This window comes from Triticum dicoccoides, chromosome 5B (assembly GCF_002162155.2).
Source record: "Triticum dicoccoides isolate Atlit2015 ecotype Zavitan chromosome 5B, WEW_v2.0, whole genome shotgun sequence".
In the NCBI taxonomy this organism is placed as follows: Eukaryota; Viridiplantae; Streptophyta; class Magnoliopsida; order Poales; family Poaceae; genus Triticum; species Triticum dicoccoides.
In genome coordinates, this window is record NC_041389.1 from 195,648,916 (window position 1) to 195,660,741 (window position 11,826).

The 11,826-nt window shown below is 49.6% G+C and overlaps 1 protein-coding gene across 1 annotated transcript; it reads left to right on the forward strand.

Moving 5' to 3' along the window:
- Window positions 1–4,190: 4,190 nt before the first annotated feature.
- Window positions 4,191–5,859, forward strand: LOC119305335. The gene is made up of 2 exons (XM_037581882.1): window positions 4,191–5,424; window positions 5,652–5,859. The coding sequence occupies exon 1, from the start codon at window positions 4,527–4,529 to the stop codon at window positions 5,352–5,354; it is 828 nt and encodes a 275-aa protein (XP_037437779.1). The 5' UTR covers window positions 4,191–4,526; the 3' UTR covers window positions 5,355–5,424; window positions 5,652–5,859.
- Window positions 5,860–11,826: the final 5,967 nt, after the last annotated feature.

Here is an 11,826-nt window from a genome sequence, read left to right on the forward strand (position 1 = left end):
TATTTGTAATCTGAAATAATAAAAACAGCAAGGTAACTAATGATAAAAGTGAGCGTAAACGGTATTGCAATGATAGGAAACGAGGCCTAGGGTTCATACTTTCACTAGTGCAAGTTCTCTCAACAATAATAACATAGAAAGATCATATAACAAACCCTCAACATGCAACAAAGAGTCACTCCGAAGCCACTAATAGCGGAGAACAAACGTAGAGATTATGGTAGGGTATGAAACCACCTCAAAGTTATCCTTTCTGTTCTATCTATTCAAGAGTTCGTAGTAAAATAACATAAAGCTATTCTTTCCGTTCGATCCATCATAGAGTTCATACTAGAATAACACCTTCAGCCACAAATCAACCAAAACCCTAATGTCACCTAGATACTCCATTGTCACCTCAAGTATCCGTGGGCATGATTATACGATATGCATCACAAAATCTCAGATTCATCCAACCAACATAAAAGTACTTCAAAGAAAGCCCCAAAGTTTCTATCGGAGAGTCAAGAATGTGTGCCAACCCCTATGCATAGGTTCCCAATGTCACGAAACCCGCAAGTTGATCAACAAAACATACATCAAGTGGCACATGATATCCCTTTGTCACCACAGATAATCACGGCAAGACATACATCAAGTGTTCTCATAAAAGACTCAATCCGATAAGATAACTTCAAAGGGGAAACTCAATTCCTCACAAGAGAGTAGAGGGGGAGAAACATCATAAGATCCAACTACAATAGCAAAGCTCGGGATACATCAAGATCGTGCCATAGATGGAACACGAGAAAGAGAGATCAAACACATAGCTACTGGTACATACCCTCTGCCCCGAGGGTGAACTACTCCCTCCTCGTCATGGATAGCGCCGGGATGATGAAGATGGCCACCGGTGATGGGTTCCCCCTCCGGCAGGGTGCCGGAACAGGGTCCTGATTGGTTTTTGGTGGCTATAGAGGCTTGCGGCGGTGGAACTCCCGATCTATATTTTGTTCTGGAAGTTTTAGGGTACGTAGGTATATATGGGTGCAAGGGGTACGTCGGTGGACCTCCAGGGTGCTCACGAGGTAGGGGGGCGCCCAGGGGGGGGGAGGGCACCCCCACCCTCGTGGGCAGCCCGGGACTCCCCTGACGTGCACTCCAAGTCTATCAGGTTGCTTTCCTTCCAAAAATAACTTCTCCAGTTGATTTCGTTCCGTTTTGACTCCGTCTGATATTCCTTTTCCTCGAAACACTGAAATAGGCATAAAACAGCAAATCTGGGCTGGGCCTCCGGTTAATAGGTTAGTCCCAAAAATAATATAAAAGTGGATAATAAAGCCCAATATTGCGTAAAACAGTAGATAAAGTAGCATGGAGCAATCAAAGATTATAGATACGTTGGAGACGTATCACCTGTTTACAGAACATACTGTGATGGGCTGGATTCATTCATTGCTTCATCGTTAAATTTTACAAATATTAAAAATTAATGATTGTTGCATGGGTAGTATTCTTACGAGGGTTAAGATGGAGACATGTCCCATATAGAGAAAAGTAATTTATTGGTGTGGTGCCGTTGGATCGATGAAGAAAAGGGACATGAACAAGATGTTGGTGTTTGTCATAATAACATAAATATATCAATATTTTTGTTTCCCGTTACAAAGCATGGGCTCTTTTATATGTTAGGAAGATGGATAAATGGGGCGAGTTTCTGAAGTTCAGTATCCAATAAAAGCATCACAAAAGGTGAACAATATAGTATTCAAAGGGATGAAGGATTCATCTTTAATTTCTTTGTAGAGAAATTAACGAGTCAGTATCTGACTGAATAACTTCAAACTAACTACTACATTTTTAAAATAGGTGTCATCTCGTAATGGATGATTTGAATATGTGGGATTTTGAGCTGTGCATATTGGGTTAGAGTTTGTGATATCATCCCGTTGCAACGCACGGGCATTTTTACTAGTGACGGCAAAATGCCCACATACACCGCATCTACCGTCTCGCACTGTGTCATCCGTGTTCACTTCCTTCACTTGTTAAATTCACTTAATCTTTTCTTATTCGCGATCCCACCCGCCTGATTGGCCCATCCCGAGCCATTGGATCCTAATCCATCCAGGTCGTCTTCTTCCTCCCTCTCGCTCTGCTGTTCCCGTCCTCCTCCACTCGTAGGTCCATACATGGTGGCCGCTCCTCTCCTACGCGTCCTGCAGCGGGTCCTCGGGGTCGTCCCTCTCCTCTTGCAAACTCCATCTCTCCCAGCCCCCCCCGCCCCTGGTTAGCCCTCCGTGGAGCAGCTCGTCATGTCTCCGGCAAGACCTTGCAGCGCGGCGCATCACCGTCCCCTCGCCCCTGCAGCACCATGCGCTCATCCCCCGTTCTAGTGCGGACGGAGACGTCCATGCGTCTGTGCCCGCCACATCCAGCTGCCCCATGGCATCCCTTGTCGCCGTTGCAGCCCATCCGGACCACCAAAACTCGTCATGGTCACCATCGTCGGGCGTAGTTCCACCAAAGTAAAAAATCTCGCCGGTAGAATCTTTTAGCTTGTTCGGTTGTAACAAATGAGGATGCCCGCCATCGCCACTGCAGAAAACACTCTAAACAAACGCAGCAAACCAAGAGCTGGTTCCAGCTCTGAATTTGCCAGTTGTAGCAAACCCAAATGCTGGTTCCAGCCCTGGCTTCGCTCAGAACAAATTGTTTTGCTAGAATTAAAACCTCCTGGTCACTACTTCTGCGGTTGTCGTGGTAGCAAAAAAACTCTCCGCAGAGAAACACTCTGACGATGTAGCAAAAATAGTTGTGGTTCCAGCTCTAGCTTTGTCGGTGGTAGCAAAATGGAAAGCTAGTTCCAGCTTCGGCTTCGCCCGGAACTGATCGTTTGCTGCAAACCGCCTCCGGGTCGCTACTTCCGCCGATCGCCGTGGTAGCGAAAAATCTCGCCGGTAGAAGCTTTTGCCTTTGTTGGTTGCAACAAATGGGGACATCCGCCATCGTCGCTGCAGAAAACACTTAGACGTTGAAGCAAAACTACATGTTGGTTCCAGCTCTGGATTTGCCGGTTGTAGCAAAATCGCATGTTGATTCCAGCATCCCTGTACATGTCGCGGTTGTGCAACGTCTTTTCGGATGCAGCTCACTGATGTGTTGCATGCCGTCGTGTAGTAACCATGGTAGGGGAGGTTGTTGTGAGGAGACGGGGAAAGTGCCCTGGGGGAAAATGCCACCGGTTCCAGCAAAGATCTCTCGGGTTGTAGCATCGACGGGGAGCAAATTGAGGTGCGTGGGGGAGGAGATGCTTGTAGCGATGGGGGAGGAGCTACTAGCAAAAGTAGCAGGAGGTCACGTCGTTGGTGCTGACGAGCTCACCTTGTGGTGCACAAGGTGAGAGGAAGAAGCAGCGATAGGAAGAAGAAGCAAAAGAAGAGAAAAAAGAAGAAGAAGCTGCGGTGCAGAAGAGATAAGGAAAGGGACGTTTTGCTGAGGCCCACCGAGCGCATGTGGCCAGCCTGTTTCCAGAGTCAAAAGCGGACGAGCGAGGGGCGACCGGCTGAGCGCTCGGTCGCCGAAGGGAAATGTTTCTCTTTCTTATTTTGATTTTTTAGGTTTCTTCATTTGTTCTTTTGTTTCTTCACGGTTTTTTTTGTTTTTTAGTTTTATTCCGGTTTTCCACCTTTTCCTTTTGTTTCTTTGGGTTTTCATAGATTTTCTTTATTTTTTTATGGGAATCGTTACAGATCAACAGGCTGATCTCCAGCTTTGTTGACCGCGTAGCGAGCCGTTCAATCATTTCGATCAAACGACCACCTGAAGCCACGACAAAGGAGACAGAAGCTTCATGAAACATTATCTTCTCTCTCGATCTCCCCTATCCTTTTACCATCATTCTTATCCTTTCACTGTTAATGTATTATTTCAGGTACATGTATGAGATGTGTATTGTTGTAACTGTTGCCTAGTTTCTAGGATCGGTCAGGCCACTCCATGACTTGGCCTGCGTGCCACTGTTCACGGGAGACGTTTGGTTGCCGGCTATATGTACCTTGTAACCTTAATGATCAATACAGTGCGTGTGTTGTGAGCTACTCTCTCTCTCTCCCTCTCTGTCTGTCTCTTTCTTGGTATCAGACTCCATGGCTTTCGAGGACATCTTCGGCGAGCAACCCTCCCCTGACACCATCGCGGCCGCAGCTGCTGCCACCTCCTCTTCTCCCGGGACCTCCCCCATCTCCGCCAGTTCCTCTACCCTCTCCACCATGGTCACTCCTTCTGCTCCTCCACCCCTCGACCAAACCCTCCTCAACTTCCATCAGGATCATATCTCCAACCACATCAAGTTCAAGCTTGATCCATCTGAGAACAATTATCTCAAGTGGCGCATGTTCTTCACATGCGTCCTTCAGCAACATCGCGTCTTCGATCACATGTAGTGCCCTCCCCCAGCCACCCCCGATGCCGCCTGGCTCGCCGTGGACAAACGGCTCGTTCTCTGGATCCTCTTCACCCTTGTTGATTCCCTTCTTGAACTCATCATGGGGGGCGCGAATGATGCCTACACCGCCTGGTCTGGCATCCGCGACTATTTCCAAGCCAATCAAGGCGCCCACTACCTCCACCTCACACGGCAGTTCCGCAACCTCAAGCAGGACGACCTCACCGTCTCTAAATACGCCCGACGCCTCAAGGTCCTTGTGGACGGGCTCGCTGGCACGGACAATTCCGTCACCGACCACGACCTGATGATGCAACTGCTTCACGGCCTCGACGCCCGCCTCGACACCATCCGCACCATCCTCGGCGACACCAACCCGCTGCCTCCCTTCGATGTCGTCCGCTCTTGGCTGGATCTAGCCGACTACAACGTTAATCTCCGGGCAGCTGAGTCGGGCTTTGTAGTGCTCACCATCTCTGGTGGCTCGGCCCCTGACCGCGGTGATCGCGGCGACCGATTGGATCGCGGGGACTACGCTCCTTCCTCTGGTGATCGCAATGGCTGCGGCTCTGGTGGCAACTGCGGCCCTAGTGATCGCGGTGGTGGTGGTGACCACGGTCACGGTCGCGGCCGTGGTGGCAACCGCGGACGTGGGCGCTCTGACTCTAGTGGTCGCGGGACACCGCCGCCGTCGCCGTGGATGGGCTACTTCGCCCCCTATGGCATGGCCCTCCCTGCTCCATGCCCTGCTTGGACTTCGCCCAACGATGTGGGCGTTCTCAGGCCCCGCCCTGGCATTCCTTCCCAGGCGTACACCATGATGCTGCTAGGCTCCTCCTTGTACGCGGCTCCGCCACCCACCTCCATTCCGTATGGCGCTCCTTCTTGGGATCAGTCTACGCTTCTTCACCAGGCCTACAACCAGTAGTACAACCCAGCCGTCGGCACCAATTGGATCCTCGACTCCGGCGCGACCACACATGTAACCGGCAATCCAGGTACCCTCTCCTCGGTTTGCTATTTTCCAAAGCATGTTTCTTCTAGCATCATTGTTGGTAATGGGGATCGTCTTCCTATCATTGGCACTGGTTCTACCACTCCCAATCTCTCTCTTAATGATGTAGTTATCTGCCCCAATATTGTCCAAGACCTTATTTCCATTCGCAAATTATCTCGTGATAACCAAGTCGCTGATGAATTTAATCCCTCTGGTTTCTCTGTGAAGGCACTTCCCAGCAGGACAACTCTCATGACGTCCAGTAGCCCCGGCCCCCTCTGCCCGTTTTATGGCTCATCCTCACGTGGTGGCGTTGCTCTCTTCACTTCAGGCGACCTGTGGCACCAGCGGCTGGGCCATCCTGGCAAATCCTCTTTAGCATCTTTGTCTAGCACTTCTATTCCCGACTGTAATAAACCTATTAGCTCTCCATGTACCACATGCCAGCTAGGTTGTCAACCTCGTTTACCTTTTCATCTTCAAATAATTGTACTGCTGCCCCTTTTGATATTATACATTGTGATCTTTGGACCTCTCCGGTTGTGAGTTTTTCTGGCTATAAGTATTACCTTATTCTTCTTGACGATCACTCGCATTACTCATGGTCCTTTCCCCTACGTCATAAATCTGAGACATCGCCCACTCTCCAATGCTTCTTCTCATACATCCGCACTCAATTCCACACCATCATTTGTTGCATGCAATGCGACAATGGTGGTGAATTCCTCACAACCGCTCTCTGCACCTTCTTTTCCAACAACGACATCATCTACCGCCTATCTTGCCCACACACCTCTCCACAAAATGGGAAAGCCGAACGCATGATCCGTACAACTAATGACATAGTTCATACACTTCTCCAACACGCTCATCTTCCTCCCCAATTTGGGTGGAGGCCCTCCACATAGCCACTTACCTTCTCAATCGTCGCCCTACGACCAAAACTGCACCCCACACACCCTACCTCATCCTTACCGGCGTTCAGCCCACATACGATCATCTTCGCGTTTTTGGGTGCTTGTGCTTTCCCAATTTGTACGCCACGTCTCCCCACAAACTTGCACCCTGCTCTACACGTTGTGTATTTATCGGATATCCTCTGGAACATAAAGGCTATCGCTGTTTCAATCTTAGTTCTCGCTGCGTCATTGTTTCTCGTCACGTTATCTTTGACGAAACTACGTTTCCCTACACCCCAGCCGCACCAGTGGCTTCTCCCGCACAGCCCGCACCCGATCCAGCACCTGCAACATCACCTTGTCGTATCCTTCCCGGGATCACCACCCCACCTACCTTAGCCCCTCTGATCCACCTGCGATCCGTCTTGCTTCCCGTTCCACCAACCACCGACTCGCACCCCCATCCCCCGCGCCGACCGGGTCTGGCCCACCCTCCGTTCCGCGCCACGCGCCCTCTCCCCACTCCCCACAAACAGAATCCCCTCCCCTCGGGTCGCTTGCCCGTACATCCAAACCCGCCAGCCTCGGATCACCCGCTGATCCTGCGCCTGCTCCGACTGCCAGCCCCACTGAATCCTCCTCGTCCTTTGCACCAACCACTCCTATGCCGTCGCGTCGTCCCGTAGTACCCATTCCTCCTCCCCTTAATTCACACCCGATGAAAACTCGGGCTAAACGTGGATTTGCCCAACCCAAGAAGCTATTCACATTAACAACGTCGTCCACCATCTCTCCTCTCCATTCATCCTACAAAACGGCTCTTAGGGATCCCCATTGGTACGATGCTATGCATGATGAATACACTGCTTTGCTTAAGAACAAAATGTGGAGTTTGGTTCCCCGACCTACAGGTCCAAACATGGTCACCTGCACGTGGATTTTTCGGCATAAACTTCATCCTGACGGCTCGCTCGCTTGCTAAAGGCTCGTTGGGTTCTCGGTGGTTTCACCCAACAAGAAGGCATCCACTACACCGAGACCTTCAGCCTGATTGTCAAACCGGCCACCGTTCATGTCGTCCTCAGCCTGGCTACTACCCGCTCTTGGCCCATCCACCAATTGGATGTCAAGAAAGCATTCTTGCATGGTGACCTTGGTGAAATGGTTTATTGCACCCAACCCGCTGGCTTCATCGATCCTGTAACGCCCCGGATCCGATGCGCCATGTGTCCGCCAGTTATTCGCCGCTGTTGCCATGTCATTTTCTTGCGTGTTGCATTTTTCCATGTCATCATATGCATTTCATATCATGTCATCATGTGCATCGCATTGGCATACGTGTTCGTCTCATGCATCCAAGCATTTTTCCCATTGTACGTTTTGCAATCCGGCACTCCTATGCCCTTCGGCGTCCCCCTCTTCTCTCTTTTCATGTGCGGGTGTTAAACTTTCTCGGAATGGCCCGAGGTTTGCCAAGTGCCCTTGGTATAGCACCGGTAGATCGCCTGTCAAGTTTCGTGCCATTTGGAGGTCGTTTGATACTCCAACGGTTAACCGGGTAACCGCAGAAGCCTCTTTTGTTGCAGCCCAACACCCCTTCCAAAGTGGCCCAAAACCCATCTAACTCCCCTCCGTGCTCTCGGTCGTTCGATCACGACCGCGTGGCCGAAAACCGTGCCTCATTTGGACTCTCCTAGCTCCCTCTACCTATATATATGTGATTCCCCCCGAAATCCTGCAGTCCAAACCCTAAAATTTCCCCTCGCGCCGCCGGACGTTTCCTCCCTCCGCGCCCGGACATGTCCGCCGCCTCCGGACAAAAATCACCGCCGCCCCGCAGCCACTGGCAGCGCGCCGCGTGACACTCCCGCCGCCTCCGCCGTCCGGCCCGCCCGGCCCGCGGCTGGCCCGCGCGGCCCGCGCGCCCGCGCCGCCGCGGCCGAGCGCGCCCGCGCCCTCCACCACCCGCCGCCAGCCGGCGCCGCCGTCTCTCGGCCTTCTCCTCGCCGCGCCGCCCGACTCTCCCGCCGCCGCCATGTTGGGCCCCGCGCCCGGCCCCGCCGCCTTTCGTCGCCGGCGCGCTGCGCCCGAGCCGCCCCGTCGCCTCCCTCCGGCCGCCCCGAGTGCTGCCGGAGTTGAGCCGCCGCGCGTCGCCGGCACGTTTCCCGCCCGGATCCGGCCTCTGCCACCGCGGATTCGCGTCCCCGCGCCGTCCCCTCGCCTCCTCCGCGGATCCCGCGCCCCCGCGCCTCCCTGACGTCGCCGGAGCACCGCCGGAGCTCGCCGGAGTTCATCTCCGGTCGGATCCGGAGAAGATGGACGAGATCCACCAGGAGTTGAACCAAACGGGATCCCCGCGTCCCGGATATCTCCGTCCCGAGTTGACTTTTCGGAGGGTATATTCTCACTAAGTCCCAGATCTGTGTAATTTTCATGCCATGTTTGACCTGCTGTATCTCTGCAGCCGTAGCTCCGTTTCGTGCGTGTAATATGTCAAATTGTTCGTCTCAATGAGTACATCATTTAGTTACATTGCATCATTTTCATTTGAGCTCATCTTGATGCCCGAAATGCTGTTGGAAGAGTGCCAAGTGATGTTAATCCGCTGAAACTGTTATAACATGCTCATTTGTCATTTTTGCCGTGATTGATGTGTGCATCCTATGAGGTTGATGTCTACATGTGTTTTGATATATGCCATGCCATCGTTCCAGAGGTGCTATCCATGTATTTTTGTGATTTGTGTGCTGAGTGCATCGAGCTTGCTAAGTAGGGTACTTGCTGTTGCTGATTTCAGTCCCTGTTCTGCTGATATTTTTATACCATGTAAACTTGAGGCTACAGAGAGATCCATGCATATTTTGAGATACTTCAGTAAGGGTGTTTTGAACATATGGTTGTTGTATATCCATCCCTACCCTTGGTTGCAATTATGGAGTAGCCTAGCATGTCATTTGAGTGCTCTACTTTTGCTTCAAAATGTTTCCTGGCAGATTGTTTACTTGTTATTCAATTTAGCTAAGGTTGTTGTAGTTGATCCTTGCATGCTATGGGCTTGCTCTTGACTTGGTTTGTTTCATACACATGTCTTCTTGATGATGCTATGCTTATCTTTTCATGCAATGACTTGTGGTGAGTGAATCGAGCTTGTTAAGTTGGGTACATGATGTTGCTGTTTTGCTAGGCTGAATCTGTTATTTCGTGATGCTATATAAACATGTTGCTACTAATCATTCTATGCATAATCTGGAGATGTCCACTAAATATGTTTTGTTCTACATGTCATGATCTATCCATCCATGCCCCTGTTTGTATTTATAGCTTGCTGTAGCTTGTTCATATCGTGCTCCAAAGTTGCTAAATAATGTTGCTGTCAACTTGTTAACATTAAGTTCACTTGTTCCCATGTGTTTTGCTAGTGTTCCATGCACCCTATGACCTTGATATTGCCATGCTTAGCTTGACAAATATGTCTTATTACTGTTGGGTGCCTTGCCATGCCATGTATTGATCTGTAGTGAGTTGCACAAGCTCATCTACATGCCTTCATAATTTTGTTCCTGCCATGTTTGAATCTGTAATATAACTTGCCATGTTTACATGGGTGCCATCATATCTTCTGATCCTTTTTGACTCTTGGTCAGTAAGGGACTATTGTTCTATGGGTTCAGTAGATTCATGCCATGCCTTTGTTTGCCATGTTAAGTTCCTGTAACATGTTGTTTGATAACTCTAAACATTGCAACCTGATGTTATTTCTGCTAATGACTGAAATTGTTATAACTTGCAATCGTACCATGTGTGTTTGAGCATGTTCTAGTGATTTCTGGAGATAGCTCAGTGTTCATGTTTTGTTATGCTTTACCTGTACATCATGACCATGCCTTTTGTTCTTATGTTGGGGTCCTGTAGCTTATTGTTTTGATGCTTGCAATATGCCTAGTTGCTGTTTTGGACAGGTTGCTATAACTTGTATATGGTGTGTGTGTTGAACCGTTGCTTTGTTTTGAGTGTGTTCTATATGAAACTTGCTTGATTTTGCATGTAGCTTCATATTATCATGTTGCATCCTTGTTTTGAGGTGTTTGCTTGATGTTTGGGTGCATTTTGCATCAATGCCATGTTTAACTTGTTTTGCTCATATCTTCTAGGCCGTAGCTCCGAATCTAATGAACTTTATATGTAACTTGACTAGAATATCATGTAGATCATCTTGGTGCATCTTAACTTGCTATTTAACAACTTGAACATAAGGTTTATTCAGATCTGGACCAATTTCGAAATTTGCATATGAGGACTTACCGGAATTGTTATATGTTGTTCCCGGCCTCATTTAAACTTGTCTTGATGTGTTGCTTTGGTTTGCATCATCTCTTGCCATGAGTAGCTTCATGTAGCTTTGTCATGCATCATGCTTGTTGTGCATCATGCCTTGTTCATGTGTGGTGTGTTTACCATGTTGTGTGCTTCTTTTCGATAGTTCCTGTTTCATTGCGATCGTGAGGATTCGTTCGTCTACGCTTGGTTCGTCTTCGTGGCTTCATCCGTTCGTCTTCTTCATGGACTCGTTCTTCTTCCTTGCGGGATTTCAGGCAAGATGACCGCTACCCTGGATCTCACTACTATCATTGCTATGCTAGTTGCTTCGTTCTATCGCTTTGCTGCACTACCTATCACCTGTTTATCAAGCCATCCCAAATTGCCATGAACCTCTAACCTTTGACACCTTTCCTATGCAAACCGTTGCTTGGCTATGTTACCGCTTTTGCTCAGCCCCTCTTATAGCGTTGCTAGTTGCAGGTGAAGTTGAAGATTTCTCCATGGTGGACAGGATTTTGGTTGGGATATCACAATATCTCTTATATTATTAATGCATCTATATATTTGGTAAAGGGTGGAAGGCTCGGCCTTTTTCCCGGTGTTTTGTTCCACTCTTGCCGCCCTAGTTTCCGTCATACCGGTGTTATGTTCCCGGATTTTGCGTTCCTTACGCGGTCGGGTGATTTATGGGACCCCCTTGACAGTTCGCTTTGAATAAAACTCCTCCAGCAAGGCCCAACCTTGGTTTTACCATTTGCCTCACCACTACCTACTTTTCCCTTGGGAGTCGCTCTCTCGAGGGTCATCTTTATTATAGCCCCCCCGGCCAGTGCTTGTCTAAGTGTTGGTCCGAACTTGAGCCCTTTGCAGCGCCCCCTCAGGGAAACTTGAGGTCTGGTTTTAGTTGTACGGATTGCTCATCCGGTGTTGCCCTAAGAACGAGATATGTGCAGCTCCTATCGGGATTGTCGGCGCATCGGGCGGTCTTGCTGGTCTTGTTTTACCATTGTCGAAATGTCTTGTAAACCGGGATTCCGAGTCTGATCGGGTCTTCCTGGGAGAAGGTCTATTCCTTCGTTGATCGCGAGAGCTTATCATGGGCTAAGTTGGGACACCCCTGCAGGGTATAATCTTTCGAAAGCCGTGCCTGCGGTTATTGGCAGATGGGAATTTGTTAATGTCTG